Source organism: Gracilinanus agilis, chromosome 4 (assembly GCF_016433145.1).
Source record: "Gracilinanus agilis isolate LMUSP501 chromosome 4, AgileGrace, whole genome shotgun sequence".
NCBI classification, from domain to species: Eukaryota; Metazoa; Chordata; class Mammalia; order Didelphimorphia; family Didelphidae; genus Gracilinanus; species Gracilinanus agilis.
The window spans coordinates 362,159,720-362,180,023 of record NC_058133.1 but is presented as its reverse complement, the minus strand read 5'-3'; the positions used below and the strand labels follow the sequence as shown (position 1 = coordinate 362,180,023).

The 20,304-nt window shown below is 35.1% G+C and overlaps 1 protein-coding gene across 1 annotated transcript in view; it reads left to right on the top strand.

Annotated features, from left to right (window-relative positions):
• REV3L (REV3 like, DNA directed polymerase zeta catalytic subunit) overlaps window positions 1-20,304 on the top strand; it is a 274,157-nt gene that overhangs the window by 159,302 nt on the left and 94,551 nt on the right. The window contains exons 12-13 of the mRNA XM_044676720.1: window positions 5,733-5,875; window positions 9,200-13,397. Coding sequence (XP_044532655.1) covers window positions 5,733-5,875; window positions 9,200-13,397 — 4,341 coding nt within the window. The remainder of the gene's footprint in view (window positions 1-5,732; window positions 5,876-9,199; window positions 13,398-20,304) is intronic.

Here is a 20,304-nt window from a genome sequence, read left to right as displayed (position 1 = left end):
AGAAGAGATGATTTTTGTCATTCCATTGTAGATATGTAGGGATTCTAAGAGCCAGAGGTGAGGAGAGTGAACGTTCTAGGCATGAGACCAATCTGAGAGCGTGAAGAAAGAAAATGGTGCAGCTTTTAAGAGGACCCGTGAGAAGGACAGTCTGGTCAGACTACATTTGTTCACAAAGAGGTGTGGTGTTCAATGAGCTTGAACAGGGAGGACAGAGCCAAATTGGAAAGAGCTTTAATACCAAACAGAAATTTATGTTTAATCTAAAAATAATGTGGCACCACTAGAGTTAATTGATTAGGGAAGTCACATGGTCAGACCTGCACGTTTGGAAAATTCACATGGTCAGACCTGCACGTTTGGAAAATCACTTTGATGTCCTCCTAAATAGAAGAGAGATTAGTAGTAAAGAGACTTGAGGCAAGGAGACTATTTAGGAGGCTATGGAGGTAGTGGAATTAGTACAGGCAAGAGGTAATGAGGGCCTGGATGAGAATGGTAATTCTTATACGGATTTGAAAATTATTGTGGAGATAAAGGCAAGAATTGACAGTTGGCAAGAATTGTAGGGTAAGCAAAAATGAAGTGTTAAGGATAATGCGGAGGTTGCCAATATACATGTCTAGAAGAATGGAGATGCCCTTGAAAGAAATAGGGACATTTAGAAGAGGAGTGAGTTTTGAGAAAAAAATATTCTATTCTTTTTAGAGTGTGTTGGGTTTGAAATGTCCATGGAACGCACAATTGGAAATGTCAAGTAGTCAGTTGGTGATATGAGAATGAATCTCAGGAGAACGACTGGATGTATTAGTCTGGGAATTATTAGCATAGAGATGAGAATTAAACTCCAATGAGGTCTTAAAAACATATAGTCACAAGGAATATGGAGAAAGAAGGAAAGGCCTACACCAGAACTCTTGAGGCACACTCATAGTTAGGGAATGAGCCATGGATGATGAGACAGCAAAAGAGACTGAGAAGGAAGAGTCAGAAAACAGTATCACTAAAATGCAAAACGTGATTAACATTGTCGCTTGTTGCAGAGATTTCCAGAACAATATGAGAATTAAGAAAAATACATTTGACAATTAAAATAACTTTGGGGAAAGTGGTTTCAGTTGACTGATAAGCATCAGATATCTATAAATACATAAACACATAAACATAAACACACCTAGTATAGCTAATAGCAAGATGAATGAGAGATCTTAAAACGGGAAATTTGACTTAGTAGCTATCACTGAGATTTAAGATAACTCATGACTAGATTGTGAACCTGGAAAAGGGATAGTTTATTCAAATGAAGGAAGACTGTTACAAAGGATAGGAGAGAGCACAGAAGAATACTGTATGGTTAAATATATATTTATATGAATAAATCATAGAACCAGACAAGAAAAGCATGATGGACAATATTTGGTTAATGACAATGAATTAGAAATAGAAATAGTTGTCAGTGGTTATTTCTGCCAGAAATAGATCATCTATTAACTTTTTTACTTGTCTCAATAATAGTTTCTTTCTAAAATAGGCAGAAGAACCAATAGGGTGAAATTTTATTCTTACCAATTGAGAAGACATTGTAGGAACCTGTGGGGAAAGTGACTACTCTCACTTAGAGTTAGTCATTAAGGAGAGGAAAGTAAAAAACAGTGTGACAGTGCACCAAAAATTAGGGGAGTGAGTTTCAGAAGATTCAAAGGAAGAATAGGTAGAATTCCAAGGACTAAAATTCTTCAGAAGACATTGCCCAAGGGAACTATGCCCAAAGGGCTATAAAACTACTTACTAGGTCTGTATCCCAAAGAGATACAAAAAAAAAGGTGGGGGGAAAGGGACTACTTGTACAAACATATTTATAGAGTCCTTTTTGTGGTGGTAAAGAATTGGAAATTGAAAGGATGTCCAATTGGGAATGGCTGAACAAAATGTGGTTCATGATAGTGATGGAATACTATTTTGCTATAAGAAATGATTAGAAGGATGATTTCAGAAAAAGTTGGAAAGATCTGCAGGAACTGATACAGAGTGAAATAAGCAGAATCAGGAAAAACATTGTACACAGTAACAGCAATATTGTGCAATGATCAATTGTGAAAGCCTTAGCTACTCTCAGTAAGACAATGATCCAGGACACTTGAAGAACTTACAACAAAGAATGCTATCACCTCCAGAGAAAAAACTATTGCACTCAGAATGCAGGTAAAAGTATACTATTTTTTACTTTAGTTTATTAATATTTTTATTTGGGCATTTTGGTTTTATATGAGTCTTTCAACAGTGACCAATATGGAAGTAAGTTTTGCATGAAACTCATTTAACCCAGATTAAATTGCTTAACATCTCCAAGAAAGGGGAGGGAAAGGAGGAAGGGAGATCATTTGGATCTTTTAAATGTCAAAAAATATATGCTGAAAATTGTTATTACAAGTAATTGGGAAAATAAAATATCAAAAAGAAAAAAAAAGGTATTGTTCAAAAGGGATGGGAAGCTCTCAAGAATAAAAATCTAGGGAGCAGCTGGGTAGCTCAGTGGGTTGAGAGCCAGACCTAGAGAAAAGGAGGTCTCAGGTTCAAATCTGGCCTCAAACACTTCCTAGCTGTGTGACCCTGGCAAGTCATTTAACCTCCATTGCCTAGCCCTTACTACTCTTCTGCCTTGGAACCAATACATAGTATTGATTCTAAGGTGGAAGGTGAGGATTTTAAAGGGGGGGGGGGGGAGAATAAAAATCTGAAGATATAAAAGTAAACAACTTCAATGAGAAGAAAGAAATATAAGTTGTCTTAAAGTCTATTGACTGAAGTCAATAAACTATGAACTCAGTGATTTACTTAGTTTTAAAAAACATTGGCACAAAAAAAAAAGAAGCAAGGACAGGTGCAGAGGATAACTACAAAAATATGACACGTTTTTGTCAGAATAGGAAGGAGTATTAAAGTTCAGAATGAGCTGACCCTAGAAAAGACAGCTAAAGACAACAAAAAGTGGAGGAGAGGAAGATTAAAGGAGGGGATAGTACTGCTTTGGGGAATGATAGCAGAGAAGACATAGCTGCTCAATTATTTTGTTTCCCTTTTTTCTGCTAAGGAAAATAATCTTTGGAGTTGAAAGGATCCATTAGGCTAATAAAGAGTTAATAGCTAAACTAAGTAAGAAAATAAAATATGATCATCTAGCTGAGTTGAAGAGTTCAAGTAATTCAACTCAAATAAATTACATTTTGGGGTACCAAAAGGAGCTGGTGGGTATGTTTGCCAAGACACTTTTAATGATCTTTGAAAAAACAGAAGTACAACAGAATTGGAGATGGTCAAATGTCCTCATTTTCTAGCAAAAAAAGAATGGAGATAATACTGGGTCTGTCTTTGATTCATGGCAAAGTTTCCTACTTACTTTTAAAAGAGATTGATATTTAGCAGAAAGAAGTGATTATCACAAAAAGCCAGTATAGCTTCATCAAGAACAGGTTATAAGGGCAGCTGGGTAGCTCAGTGGATTGAGAGCCAGGCCTAGAGACGGGAGGTCCTAGGTTCAAATCCGGCCTCAGACACTTCCCAGTTGTGTGACCCTGGGCAAGTCACTTGACCCCCATTGCCTACCCTTACCACTCTTCCACCTATAAGTCAATACACAGAAGTTAAGGGTTTAAAATTAAAAAAAAAAAAACAAAAAACAGGTTATAACCTCATTTTTTTTCTTTTTTTTTTTTTGACAATTACTAAGATGGTTGGTAAATGAGGGGAATATTGTGGATATTGTTTACTTGAATTTTTGCAAAATATTTCTTAAAGTCTCATTATTCTTGAGGAAGAGGGGAAAGGATTTGGAATTAGGTAATAGTACTATCATTTGAATTCAAAATTGTTAGAAAAACTCTTTCCAAAGAGTTTTCATTAATGATTGTCAACTTAGAGAGAGATATTCACAAATAAAATAGTTTTTTGATAATGGTCAATGCATATCAAATTTTAAGGCTAGCAAAGTATAAAATGCCCCATCACTAATAATAAGCATAATACAAATTAAATCAACTTTGTATTTTCTCGTTTCCCATTACAAGTTGGCAAAGATTACAAAAGATATGATCACTCAGTGCTAACAGAACTATGGGGAGTTAGACACACCAAAGTATGGTTGTGAAGTGTCCAGCTGTTCTAGATTTCAGTTTAGAATTATGCAAAAGATGTTCCTTAACTGTTCATCCATGTGCTTTGACTCAGCAGTCACCTTATTGGTTATATACCCCCGAGGAAGTCAGTCAGAAACAATCGTCCTATATGCACTAAAATATTCATAATGGTACATTTTGTGGTAGCAAAGAACTTTAAACAAATAATTGCTTGTCTGTTGGTTAAAAACTGTGGTACATGAATGTAATGGAATACTATTAGGCAGAAAATGATAATATGAAGAATTCAAAGAAATGTGGGAAGGTTTTTATGAACCAATAAGAGCAAAATTTGTAGAATGAAGGAAAAAATATATATATACACACACACATATATGTTTATACACACACATACACACACGCACGCACGCACGCAGAGAGACCGAATCTCTTGTCAGAGGACTAAGGTTCAGATTCTGATTCTAATACTTAAAAGGTGTATGACCTTGGGAAAGTCCCTTAACTTTCTTGGGCCTTACTACCTTATCTTTAAAATAAGAGAATTGAACTAGATTCCTATGAGGTCCCTTCCAGCTCTAAACCTATGTGTCTTTGTACAACTATAACAATATAAATGAAAAAATCACTAAAAGAAAGCCAAGTTCTGAAAAACTGGAAATCAAAAATCTTCTTCCCTTTCTACTTCTTCCTGCCTATCTCCTACCTTCCCATCAACCCCAGTCCCCACACAAAAAAGAGGCAGAAGACTGCTGGAATAGAGTATTGCATACCCTTGGATACTGTCACTATACTGGTATTTTTTGCTTAAATATTTCTGGAACAGTGGAGAGTTTGGCGTCCTTGGTGGGAAGAGGGTTGAGGGGATGGCAAGATGATTGAAATATCTGTAGCATAAGTGTGCAAGGCATCAATGACTTTATAAAGGCACAGATGATATATTTATCAAAGTCGCAGATGACACAAAGCTGAAAGGAATGATATCAGACTGGTTCCAGAATCAGGATTAAAAAAATACTTTGCTAGGTAAGAACATTGGGCTGAACTGAACTTATACCAGATAAATTTTTCATCTTGGTCTGCTACCTTAGAATTCTCCTATAATGACATTTTAAATATATGACCAATGATTTGAGAATTACTAGTTTAGGCAAATGTAGTTTGCTCTACAATAAATAATACAACTCCACATTTAACAACACTACAGTCTTCTCCTGATGAGTGTTTATAGGCTACTATATTTTTGCTGTAGTGAATTAAAATTTTTTTCTATTGTAGTGAATAGTCAGTACTACTAAAATTGATAGTTATTAAATCATAATTGTTAAAAAGATTTATCTTCTCAGTTTGTGTTTTGTTTTCAGAAAGCACCCATGCATTTGGGGGGGGGGTAGATTTAAGGTGATTGCGATTAACATGCAAGTAAAGCAAAAGAAATTCATAAACGCTATTGTCATTTCTTTTAGAAATTAAATTTGTCATACCTTTTTGATTGAATTGCAGTACCATAGCTTCAAGTGTGGTAAATTATTTTCTTTAAGTCTGACGCATAATTTTTTTCCCATCTGGTCATACTGATGAATGGGTTTTAATCTTCTCTAGATCACCATGCAGAAACATCCACAGAAGTTCAACTGAAGAAGAAGATTCTTCTTCAGAGGAAGAAATGGAATGGAGTGGTAACAATTTGCTTCTGGCTAATCTTTCTATACCTCAGTTAGATGGGACAGCAGATGAAAACAGTGGTAAGTGAACAAAACTATAGAGTTTGCTGGCTTTAAGGGGAAACATTTTGACATTAGCACTAAGGCAAGCCTTAATAATATAATTTTTTAAAGGTATAGATTGTTTTGTATATATTTCTTCTATATCCTAAATATATTTCCTTTGTAAAATACTGGATAACTGACACTTTATTTCTAAAATGTATATAATTTTCTAAGGCATTTGTTAGGCTTTGTGGGCTTTCTATGCTTTCAGTTTGGTACATTGGAAAGACCCCTGGCTCAAGTCAGAAGACATGGGTTCAAATCCTATCTTTAGCTATTTGACCTTAGGCAACCTCTCACTCACTCAACCTCTCTTGACCTCATTCTTTATCTGTAAAATGAAGAGGTTGAACTAAATGACATATTCTCCAAAGAAATCAAAGACAGAAAAGTCTCAAAATATACATTACAGCATTTTCTATAGCCACTAAGAGTAGTGAAATACTAGAAATACAGTAAATGGTCTTTGATTGGGAATGGCTAAACTAATTTTGATCTGTGGATATAATAGAATATTATCTTGCCATCAGAAATGATGAAGAATTTAGAGAAGCATGAGAAGACTTGTATGAAATGTTGCAGTGTAAATTAATCAGAACCAGAGAAACAATATACAAAATGATTACAGCCACTGGAAATAACCAAAAAAAAAATCTGAAACTTGACTAGATGACCTTCTAGTCCCTTCTAACCCTAGATATCTTTTTTTATTCAAAGATCTTTTATTTTCCCAATTATATGTAGTAATAATTTTCAACACATGATTTCCAAAATTATAAGATCCATACTATCTCCCTCCCTTTCTTCCCTTCCCCCACTTGGAGAAGATAAGCTATTTGATCTTAGCCTTACATGTTTTATCATGCAAAACACACTTCCACATTGGTTATTCCATATTGTAAGAACATACTCATACAAAACCAAAACCCCAAAATAAAACTACAAATAAATTGATATGAAAGATAATGTGCTTTGATCTGCATCCATCTAACTCAACAGTTTTTTCTCTGGAAGTGGGTAGCATTCCCCATCATAAATCCTTCAGAATTGTCCCAGATTGTTGCATTGCTGAAACCAGCTGAGTTTTCACAGTTGATTATTGTACAATATTGCTATTACTGTGTACAGTGTTCTCCTGGTTCTACTTCTGGCTCTACATCAGTTCATGTAGATTTTTCCAGATTTTTCTAAAATCATCATGCTTATATTTCTTATAGCACAATAATGTTCTATCATCAACATAATACCATAATTTGTTCAGCCATTCTCCACATGCCCTTAATTTCCAATCCTTTTCCACCACAAAAAGAGCTGCTGTAAATTCTTCTGTACAAGAAAGTTTTTCTCTCCTTCTTTGGGGTACAGACCCAGTATTTGTATTATAGGATCAAAGGGTATGCTCAATTTTATGACCCTTTGGGCATAGTTTAAAATTACCTTCCAGAATGGTCAGATTAGTTTACAACTCCACCAACAATGCATTAATGTCCTAGTTTTGCCACATCCCCTCCAATATTTATCACTTTCTTTTACTGGTACTTCTGCTTTATTTTAATTTGTAATTCTCTAATCAAGAGTGATTTAGAATATTTTTTCATATGATTATTAATGGCTTCAATTTTTTCACTTGAAAATTGCTTGTTTATGACCATTTGTCAACTGGTGAATTAGCCCTAGGTATCTAATCCTGTGGTCATATAATTTAGACAGGAAACAAGGAAAATAACCTGCTTATTATCCTTTTCCAAATAATACCTGATTTAGAAAGCATCTGAAAATGTCTCTTCCTCTTGAAATAATAGTACAAAGAGGTAAGTTTGTATTAGGACTGAATTAATTTTAGCTATGTTTCATGGTTAAAATAAATATTTTTTCCTTTTCCCACCTCCAATTTTCCAATCTCTAAATTAGGGTGAAAATGTTAGGATGATAGGATTTAACACATTTAATGATGTAGGTGCCTTTGCACCAGCTTTCCCCCATGCCTGGAATGCACTCCTTCCTCTCTTATACCTTGTAGAATCCTTTCTTTTTTTTAAACCCTAACCTTCTAGCTTAGAATTGCTATTATATATTAGTTTCAAGGCATTATAGTGGAAAGGACTAGGCAATGGGGTTTAAGTGGCTTGTCCAAAGTCACACATCTAGGACACGTTTGAGGATAGATTTGAACACAGACCTCCTATCTTCTGGCCTAGTTCTCTGTCCACTGAGCTACCCAGCTGCCCCTAATTCTTTGTTTCTTTTAAAACACAGCCTTTGTCATGAAGTTCTTTCTGATCCCTCCTTAAAATCTCACCCAAATTACCTCACATTCATTTTGCACATTTTTATGTCAGTTTTGTCTACTCATTAGAATGTCAGCATCTTAATTAAGTGAGCCAATGAAGTACAGTGAGCCCAAAGAGCAAATAATAAAAAATAATCTATTCTTGATCCCAGGTAAAGTTTAGATGATAATTGTTGGCAAGTCTAACTTCCTAATATTAAAATTAATTCACATTTTCTGAGCATATTCCCTTTTGCTGGGAATTATCTTCACCCAGGTAATTAGGAGGCATTTAGGTTACTCAGTGAGTAAAGCAATGGGCCTAGACCCAGAATGTCTTGAGTTCAAATCCAGCCTCAGGTATTTATTATGTAACCCTGAGCAAGCATGTTAACTTCTGCTTTGATCTACTTGAGAAAGAAATGGTAAACCACTGCAGTATCTTATGGGGTTATGAAGAGTCGGATAAGACTGAAAAACTGAACAAGGTAATTAGGAGTTGATCATGAAAGAAAATTTACCATTTGAACTTCCTAGATTATATAAGTGGAAAATATTGTTAGGGAGTGAGGAGAGGTTCTCATCCTCTGACTCCTACATTATAAAGAAGAAAACTAATTCCTTCTTCAAATGCAACCAGTATCTCCTCTGTCGTGCATCTTCTAGAGCTTCCTAGGGCCCTAACAAGGTAAGTGACAGGGTTAAATAGCCCGTGTGGGAGCCTAGATCATCCTGCCTCTGAGGCTGGGCCTTCAATGCCTACTGCCTTTGATGAGAAAAGAGGAGAATGTAATTATAGATGCTTGGGAAATATTGGAGGAGTATTGTGTACTTGGGCACAATCATTTCTGGTCTTCAGAGTTTTTTAACAGTAGAGACCTTTTGTTGAAGTGAGTCATAATCATTAACCTAAGTGTTTGATTTTGCATAGGTTCTTTCATCATGATTGTATCTTGATGTGAAAATGTATTTTAAAATAGATCTTTACAGAGAGGGGCAATTTTAAATAACTAACTTATTTTCTCTTACAGACAATCCATTGAACAATGAAAGTTCCCGAACTCACTCCTCTGTTATTGCAACAAGCAAAATGTCAGTCAAGACCTCCATCTTTCACAAAGATGCTGCTACATTAGAACCCCCATCTTCTGCTAAAATTAACTTTCCATGTAAACACACAAGTGCCCTTTCTTCCCATGTTTTGAATAAGGAGGATTTAATAGAAGACCTTTCACAGCCAAACAGTATAGAGACAGGACCTGACCACACAGTCCATTCTCTTACAAATGAAAGCCCTTATTCCATGAAGTACCCAGGGTCTTTAAGTAGTACTGTCCATTCTGAAAACTCTCATAAAGAAAGTAGCAAGAAAGAAATCTTTGCAGTTTCTTCCTGTGAAAGTAGTATATTTGACTATGAAGAAGATATTTCATCTTTGAATAGACAAATACCAAATAGAAAGTATACCAGCATTAGAAAGGTAGAAAAGGATGCTTCGTTTATGCATGTGAGTCGCCATATTAGTGAAAGTACATTGGGAAAAAACTTCAACTTTTCTGATTTAAGTCACTCAAAAAATAAGCTAACTTCTGAAGGAACTGAAAAAGGTAGCAGCACAGCTCTAAATAATTTTTTCCCCTCATCATTAACTGAAAATTGTGAATTAGTATCTTGCTCAGGGGAGAGTAGAACTATGGTGCATTCTGTAGAAGGTGCCAGTGATGAAGGTGGAATCAATAAACTTAAAATTAGGTATGAAGAATTTCAAGAGCATAAGACTGAGAAACCAAGTCTCAGCCAGCAAGCAGCACATTATATGTTTTTTCCAAGTGTCGTTCTTTCTAATTGTCTTAGTAGACCACAGAAACTATCCCCTGTAACATATAAACTGCAACCTGGAAACAAACAGTCTCGGTTAAAGCTAAATAAAAAGAAACTTGTTGATCATCAGGAGAATCCTACCAGTATCAGTGATATTGGGTCCACAAAAGAAGGTTGTTATTTGCAAGGTAGCACTTCTAGTACTAATTCTGAGAAAGATGATACACTATCCAGTGATGTAATTAGAGTTGCTCGTGAAGCTTTTGAAAATAAAGCACCTGCTGATAGTTGTATCGACTGTCACTTTGGAGATGGAACTTTGGAATCTGAGCAATCTTTTGGACTCTTTGGAAATAAATATACACTAAGAGCCAAACGTAAAGTGAATTATGAGCCTGAAGATAGTGAGTCAAGCTTTGTCACACACAACTCAAAAATTAGCCTACCTCAGTCCATGGAGATTGGTGAAAGTTTAGATGGATCTCTAAAATCTCGAAAACGGAGAAAAATGTCTAAAAAACTGCCACCTGTCATTATTAAGTATATCATTATTAATAGATTTAGAGGGAGAAAAAATATGCTTGTGAAGCTAGGAAAAATAGATTCTAAAGAGAAGCAGGTAATACTTACAGAGGAAAAAATGGACCTGTATAAAAAGCTTGCACCTTTGAAGGATTTTTGGCCAAAAGTTCCTGACTCCCCTGCAACCAAATACCCCATTTATCCATTAACACCAAAGAAAAGTCATAGAAGGAAAGCAAAACACAAGTCAGCAAAGAAAAAAACTGGCAAACAGCAGAAGACAAATAATAAAAATATCAAAAGAACGTTGTCTTTTAGGAAAAAACGGTCACATACTATTCTTTCTCCTCCCTCTCCATCTTATAATGCTGAAACTGAAGACTGTGACTTGAATTACAGTGATGTTATGTCTAAGCTTGGTTTTCTTTCTGAGAGAAGCACAAGTCCTGTGAATTCTTCTCCACCTCGCTGCTGGTCTCCCACAGATCCAAGAGCTGAGGAAATTATTACTGCTTCAGAAAAAGAAGCATCATTGCTTTTTAAGGGTCCTAATATATATAACAGCAAGGCTATTAATTCCAGTATGGGAAAAAATAGTCGAGCAAAAGCTCAGGTTAAAAAATCAAAAACAAAACTTGTTAATCCCTCTGTAGTTTCTAAAAAAAGGAATAAACGAACTCAAAATCGTAAGCCAGGAGAGGATGGAAGGAAGAAACCTAGAGCGAAGCAGAAACAAAAAACAAATGAAAAGGGCAGTACCTCAAGAAAGCACATAACATTTAAAGATGAAAAAATAAACACACAAACAAATGCTGAAGTTAAGTTTGTAATAAAACACCAAGAACTCTCTGAGACCTCCAACAACTTTGGAGGTTCCCAGTCACTTAATAAACAGAAAGATGTTTCTGTGCCTAGCCCTGCTACCATACATGCCCTCTCAACTCCACTCCCTTCAATAGTTAATGTACAACAGAAGTCACCAGGCTGCTTTCCTTCTTCCTTAGAAAATAAGTCCATAGATTTGCAAGCATTTTCTTCTCCACAAGATAATTTATGTTCATCATTAGTTTCTACACCTATAGGTACCGGAAAGGAATTATCAAAAATTAATACTCAACGGTCCCATAATCAAAGTACTGTTTTTAGTATAAAGGAGTCAACTTTGATTCAAAATAATTTATTTGATCTTTCCAACCATTTGTCTCAGGTAGCTCAGAATACACAGTTATCTTTGAATATGATTTCTACAAAGACAGAAGAAAATGCAAATTCACACAAAAAAAATTTGTCATCTGTTGGAAAATTAAATGAACATTACAGCTCCCTAGATTCAGTAAAATCAGATCAGCTACATGCCCCTAATTTTTTGCATTGCAAAGATAGTCAACAGCACATTGTTTGTATGCCAGAACCATCAAAGCACAGTGATCCTTATTCCCCTATACACATAACCTCTGAAGAACACCATGGATCTCTTCAGTTGCCTAACAGCTGCTTTGTAACTTCCTTGAGAAGTCCAATAAAACAAATAGCATGGGAGCAAAAACAGAGGGGGTTTATTTTGGATATGTCCAGTTTTAAACCTGAAAGAGTAAAGCAGCGATCACTGTCAGAAGCAATTTCACAAACCAAAGCACTTTCTCAGTGCAAAAATCGAAACGTTTCAGCAGCTGCATTTGGGGAAGGACAGTCTGGTTTAGCAGTTCTGAAAGAATTACTCCAAAAAAGACAGCAGAAAGCACAAAATGCACACGTTATGCAAGAACCTATATCAAGTAAACCTCAACTGAACAGAAGTATTTCTTGTTCTCTTGAACCTAATAAAGCAGTCAAAAGATCACGATCAGTAACATCTCCAAGAAAACCTCGAACAACTAGAAGTACAAAACCAAAAGAAAAAATCCCCAAACTTTTAAAATTAGACTCTTTGAATTTACAGAACACTGGTCAGATAGATCACTCCATTTCTGACGATAGTCCTATCTTTTTTTCAGATCCAGGTTTTGAAAGTTGTTACTCACTTGAAGATAGCTTGTCACCAGAACATAATTATAATTTTGATATCAATACCATAGGGCAAACTGCATTTTGTAGTTTTTATTCAGGAAGTCAGTTTGTCCCAGCTGATCAGAATTTACCACAGAAGTTTCTTAGTGATGCAGTTCAAGATCTCTTTCCTGCACAAACCACTGAAAATGAGTTCTTAAGTCATGATAATCAGAAGTGTGATGAAAACAAGCATCATTCAGCAGACCCAGCCTCCTGGATTAGATCTGGTGCTTTAAGTCCTGAACTTTTTGAAAAGCCACCAGTAGAAGGCAATGAGAATCATCGGCACAGTCAGTGGAAAAATAGTTTACACCCTCTACCATCTCGATCTAATTCAATAATGGATTCTTTCTGTGTCCAACAGCCAGGTGAATGTATAAATGAGAAATCCATATTGAGTAGGAATTCTGTAAGCAAAGAAGTGTTTCTTAGCCTTCCACAGCCAAATGATTCAAACTGGATTCAAAACCACACTAGAAAAGAAACTTCTTTTGACACAGTACAGTCCCTTGATTCCATCAATACCTCTTTTACTGCAATATTGTCCTCTCCCGATGGTGAGCTTATAGATGCAGCTTCAGAAGACTTAGAATTATACGTTTCAAGAAATAATGAGATGTTAACGCCCACTCCAGACAGTTCACCAAGATCTACTAGTTCTCCTTCACAATCTAAAAATGGCAGTTTCACACCTCGAACTGCTCATATTCTGAAACCACTTATGTCCCCACCAAGTCGGGAAGAAATTATGGCAACTTTATTGGATCATGACCTTGCAGAAACTATTTACCAAGAACCATTTTGCAGTAATCCTTCTGATGCACCAGAAAAACCAAGGTAATAATGCTTTTTTTTTTTTTAAACTGTGATTTAAACACTTGCATAATGATAATGTATAGCCTCACATCCAGTGTCATCTGTTGTATACCTCCTTATTTCAAACAGTCTTTTTTAACCATATCATTGTAGATAGTTACTCATAAGGACTTTGAAGAAAGGTAATGTTTCAAGCCTTGTACCTTGACTCAGAGGACATTCATAGTTTTCTTTGTTAGGAGTACGCACACTAATTAAGTCACAGATCTGAAGCAAAAAATAAAATAAAATAACACATAAGCATGTACCATTCTAATACTGAGTTATAAAACATGAAATATGCTTGAAAATTTCCAAATGCTATAAGATAATTAACATGATGGATATTTCATAATAATTTACCTATTATATTGCTCAACAAATGCTCATTAAATGAATGCTATTATGAGAATTCACAACCCCTGAAATTACTAAGTATTACATTTGTCATTAATTTATTTGTATGGTATATGAAGGTATATAAATACATAATGAATGTTGGAACCATATTTAGTACTATATATTTGAAGTGTGCGATACAAAGATCAGTGGACTTAGGAGTCAGAAGGTCTATGGACTGATACTGGCTCTACTACTTTTTACATATGGATAAATGTAGACAAGTAACTTCCAGAGGTTTGTTTTCTTCACTTATTTTTTTTAATTGGGTTACTTGTCCTTCATACTTAAAAAAGTTATCATAGCAAGTGAAATAAATTATATGAAAATATTTTAAATAATAAAGTGCTATGTAGCCTAAGGAATTATTATGAAATATCAATTATAATGTTTATTATTAATATAAATTCTTTATAGTTATATAGTTCTTTGATGGAACATTGCAGAGAGCATTGGTTCTGAAATGAGGACCTAAGTTCATATCCCACCTCTGTCCTTTACTGCCTTGTGACCATGGATAAATTAACTTACCTCCCTGAACCTGTTTCCTCCTTTATGTCATGAGAAGGTTGGATTAAATATTTTAAGCCCCTTTCCAGCTCTATAGCTGTCATTTTATAATTTTTAAACAGATTTGTTGTTTCATTTTTAAAATGATTCATGCTGTATTTTGGTTTGGGGGGACTGACGGGGGACAGACTAGTGATTTCATTGGATTAGAGAACTCCTAAGAAAGGAAACTACCACTGCAGATTATCTGTCGTTCTTCAATTTATATTCTTAGAGAGATGCCTAAGCACTGACAGTTTAAATCACTTGCCTAGGATAAAACAACCTGTATGTGTCAGAGATGGGACTTGAAAACCCTTATCTTCTTTACTACATGGCTCAGCCCTCAATCCGCTATGCCATGCTATCTCTTTTGATTATTAAATTAAGTTAAATATCAATCTTGGCCCTTCCATAAAGGGGAACTTTTTTTTAAGTTTGCTCTCTTCTTCAATTAATTAAATTTTAATAAATGAATTAAAATCTGTTAAATGAATCGACTCTAGCCAAAAAAGCAAACCTGGATTTAAATCATGTCACTGGTGCGTGTGTGTGTGTGTGTGTGTGTGTGTGTGTGTGTGTGTGTGTGTACGCACGCGTGTGTGTGCGTGTGTGTGTACACTTCCTCACATAGTATATGTGAAAAGTGGTTAATAATACAGTTGTGAAACTCAAATGAAATATTATTTATAAAGTGCTTTGCAAATCTTGAAGCACTAAATAAATGCCATTTGCTGATGATGATGAAGATTGATAAACTGAAAGTCTACTTCTTACTCCCTAGATTTCAGTACTTCTATTTCTTAAAGGCAAGTACTAGATGTTGATTATGGAAGTAAATAAAGCTACTGAAAATATCTCATAAAGGACTAGCAGAAACTTTTAAGGTCTACTTTTCAAATCATTTGTAGTTATAACATATATTTGAATTCCTCATTATATATTTGATTATCGCTCTTCATCCCAAATAGTACTTTCCCACACAATTTTTCCATGGAGAACAATACTAGTTGTTTCTGTAACATTCAGAAAGATAGCAACATACTCTACTCCCTCCAGCATAGTCCCTCTGTTTCAGATCCCTGTGAAGTCCTAAACTTATAACACAGATAAAAGAACCTTTTTATTTCTAGTTATTTTGTTCTGCTGCAACTGCTGGTCTATTTGATTCAAAATTGTAAAGTCATTCCATTTTGTATGAGTGGACTGACCTTTTGATATTACTGTCCTCAAAATTATTGATAATGAAACAGAAATTTTCTATGTAGTCTCTTCTTACTCTAAATACTAGGACATAGTTTCAAGTGTTTTTCACTACACAGAAAACTTAGCTTTCCATAGGGACTATGCCAGGACTGACATCTGGCCACAAGGTATAATGTAGAAGAAAAAATGCTCTTGGGAATTTCTCTTGCAATTCAAATTTACTTCACAATAAGACTTAACAGTTGATTTTTTGAAATAAATCCTTACCTTCCACCTTAGAATCAATACTATGAATTGGTTTTAAGGCAGAAGAGTGGCAATATCAACCCAAGACATCAATTAACAGGTTACAGAAAGGGCTATCTGTTCTATGGAAAAGCTCTAACTTTTCAAGAAACTGCTATATGGGAACCTCTGTTTGAGGTTTTGGTATCTCCATTATCCTGACACATAAGAGCAAGAATATTTGTGAAGCATATTTATTCTTAATCTGAGAAACTAGAATAAATTATTCTACATAAAGGAAATAGTTTGGGGATTCACCTATTTCTTCAAAAGAAATTTAGTGGAACTATGTGAATTCAGTCAGTAATCAACAAGCATTATTCAGTGCCTTCTATATTTTAGACATTTGGCCCCAATGTCTAGGTACTAAGGATACAAATGCAAAAACAAAATGGCTCCTGCCCACAAGGAACTTACTTTCTGTCTCAAGGTCATAGGTTTTTATCTGGACCTCTGACATCTGTTCCAACTCCCTGTTTTATAAATGAGGAAGCTGAAACATACAGAGCTTAAATGATTTACCCAAGTTCAAATAAGTAGGAAGTAACAGCAGATCCTGTCATTCTCTATTATTTTGAAATTGTAAATCCAGTCTCTGTTCTTAACCTGTAATCTGAATCTTCTGGTTCTCTTTCTGCTGTACCTTGCTGCCCATCTTAGTGGAAATGGCACATAAACATATAAATAAATACAAATAACACATAGCCAAATATGAAATAATTTGGAATGTACCAGTAGCAAAGAAATTAGGAAAGGCTTCATATTGTAGTTGGCTCAAGCTGAGTTTTGAAGGAAATGAGATTCTGAGAGTTGAGGAGTGCATTCCAGATATGGAGCACAATCTATTGAAATTGCAGGAAAATGCAAGTTCTGGCAAGGGACCATAAGAATTGGTTTGAATGTGGTATCATATCTAAGAGAAACATTCTGTAGATAGAGTGTTCTCAGGCTTTCTAAAAGTAAAACAGATTATTTAAGTGGGTGGTATGTTTCTCTGGAAGTCTTCATTTAGAGGTTAGATGATCACTTCTCAGGTATAGCGAGGAATCCTATTCAGATATGGTTTGGACAAGATGATCGGCAAGGTCTCTTCCAACTGAGATTCTGTGGCTATTTTATTGAAAATATTGAATAGAAATCATAGTTGACTCAATAAAGTTAAACTGTTTATATTTCTAAAAAAAAAAAACATTGAGTGGCTGTTCACTCATTTCAAGTACTGAATAAAAGCACAAGTTTTTATAATTAAAGGTGAAAGACAAGGGGAGTCTTTGCATTATCTGAGGATTTAATACCATTTCAGAGTGAGAGTTGGTGCTTCTTACAATTTTGGGTTATCAAAGAAAATCAGCAACATTTACCATGAGCTCCTTTCTTTCTCTGTGTTTCATAACTTCTTAAAATCATCCTCTCTTGCATCTTACTTTATTCTAATTATTGATGTCTTGGTCTTCCACACCAAGACCTACTTCTCCTACATATATCTTTAATCTTACTCTTTTCCATCTTCTTCAGAAAATTGTTCCCATAATCATATCCTTTCTCTTTATACTATTTAGTCCTTTCCTCCTGCTTACATACATGACCATATCTTCCCCATCCTTTAAAAAAAAAACTTTCACAAGAAAACACTGATAAATTGGAGAGTATTTAGAGAAGTTCAGACAAGATAACTGAATTTCTACAATAGGGAAAGAGTTGAAACTGGGGATTTTTAGCCTGGAAGAGAAAAGACCTAGGAAGGGTATTGTAATTGCCTTCAAGTTTAGACGTTCTTTCATGAAGAAGGATTTAACTTGTTCTTTTTTGACCAGAGAAAGTAGAAGATGAATGTGAGTAGAAGATGTAGAAATATTCATCTTGGTTCAGTATTAAGAGGAACTTCCTAATGGTTGTACAAAAATTGAATGGACTATGTCAGTGGACCTTCTTTGGAGATCTTCCTAGGTAAAGGTTGGATAACTACTTGTTAGGTATATGGCTGAGAGTTTTCTCTGCAATGTTAGACTAGATGACCAGTAATTTCTTTTCCCCCTTAAAAAGTCTGAAAAATCTATGATGATAAATGTAAAATATAAGACAATATAAATGTCACCTGCCATTAAGAAAGAGGAAAAAACACTTCAACTAGACTCTACCATCAACTCTGCATCTCATTCTGTATCTCTCCTCCATATCTCAGTCCCCTTTAGATAAAAGTGTTCATACTCATTGCCTTTATTTTACTCTTATCACCTCTGATCCCTTTGCAGTTAGAATTATCATCTAACTGAAACTGCTCTCTCCAAAGTTACCAGTGAACTTCTCATTGCCAAATATGTTGGCCAAATATGATGTCAGTTCTCATCCTTCTTGACCTCACTACAACATTCAACACTGTTGGATCATATTCTCTTGGATACTTGCTTCGGTCAGAGTGGTAATCCTCGTTTCCCTTTCTTTCTGTTCAGTTGAATTATTTAATGTTTCCTTTACTGTATCACCACCCATATCATACACCTTTACTGTTGATGTTCCTCCAGACTCTCTCCTGAGCCCTCTTGTTTTTACAGTCTCTCACTTTGAGACCTCATCGACTCTCATGAGTTCAGTATCATTTCTATTCAGATAACTGCCAAATCTACATATCCAGCCCTCCTTTCTCCACATTCCAATCTTGCAATACTAATCAAATATAATGTTTTGAACTGGACCACTCTAGGAGATAACATATCTTTCTTTCATATTGCACAAGTGAAGATGCAAAATAAAAGATATTATCACATGTGGCCAGGAATCATCACACTACATTGCCTTTTAAAAAAGAAAGACAAAAATGAATTTATCATATTTTCCTCTCACTATACCCCCACCCCAACCCATAACTAGGCCAAAGTGGGATCTGAAGCCAAAAAGCATTAACTTTGCACTCAAACCTAAACAAACAAACAAACAAACAAATAAATAAATAAATAAATAAATAAATAAAGCTCAGAGCTAATGCATTCTGGAGGCCAGAAATAAAATCAAAGAATATTCAGACCAGGACAGGAAGAGTTCTAGAAGATTTACACAGAGATAATAGAAAGAACTTAAAACATGTATTAAATAGATTGAACATGAATACATATTCAAAAGATTTCTGGCCATAGTAGTCAAGGATGGCTACCTGAAGGAGTTGGAATTTTAGTCAGGAATCTGAATATGGTTAGAAATTAGAAAGAACTTGGCAAGGACAGCAGATCAGGAGGAGAAAAGAAAAAGAATTTTTTAATATATTTATTTCTTCTCAACAGTGAAAGCAGGCTGTCTCTAGGTAGTGAACTAAGTCCCCATCATTGAAGATATTCAAGAAGAGGTTGCTATGGGGGCAGCTGGGTTGCTCAGTGGATTGAGAGGCCCAGAGACAGGAGGTCCTAGGTTCTGTTGTAAGGTAGATTAATAAATTAATAAATTAAACAACAGTTCAGACACTTCCTAGCTTCACTTCACCCCCATTGCCTAGCCCTTACCACTCTTCTGCCTTAGAACCAATACCTGGTATTATTTCTTTTTTGTTTTGTTTTGTTTTGTTTTGTTTTGTTTTGTTTTTTAACCCTTAACTTCTGTGTATTGACCCTGGTATTATTTCTAAGAAAGTAAGGATTTAAAAAAAAAAAAAAAGACGTTGCTATAATGTAGAGGTTCTTTGCTTATTTTTGCCATGACCCCCTTTGGCAGACTGGTAAAGCCCATGCACCCTTTCTCAGAAAACTGTTTACAAAGGAAAATAATTATATTGAAATATAGTTATCAGATTTCTTGAAAGCAAGTTTATGGATACTAGGTTTTCAAAAACCCTGTTATAAAGACAAGGATTTCCTAAACTTAGGGGCAAGTTGAACTCAGCCAAGGTTTCTTCCAACTCTTAGGTTCTCTGAGTAATCTGAGACTATTATCTAATTTATTTCTTCATACACTAAATCCAAAATTCCCTCCTACTTATACAAATGAACTGATTCAATATAGTGATAGACTGTCATTAAGTGGACTTAGAAAGGAGGTCATAACTAGAGAGAGGAGAAAAGTAGGGAAAGGCATTTGTAAGTTGCATTGTGATGTAAGCAGTGTAATTTTTTTAAGCTCTAGGTGATAATTGCAAAAAATGACTAAAAGCAAGCAAATAGAAGCAACTTGATGTTCAACCTTCTACTTAATGGCAGCCCATTTTTCCAAAAGTTATTTATAGTAGATAAAGCATATAAATTATTTAGGAAATTAAGATAATACTGTAATACAATCACTATCCTCCCAAGGACAAATGATGTACTAGGGGACCCTATCCAATATTCACATGCCTATATTGAGAACTGAAAAACATATCCATTGTGCAGACTCTTAAGAATATCTCAGTAAGAGCTGAAAATTTTGGGGGACTTCACTGAGTCTAAGAAGGATTTATTTACCATCCATAAAGGTAGGGAATAAACTT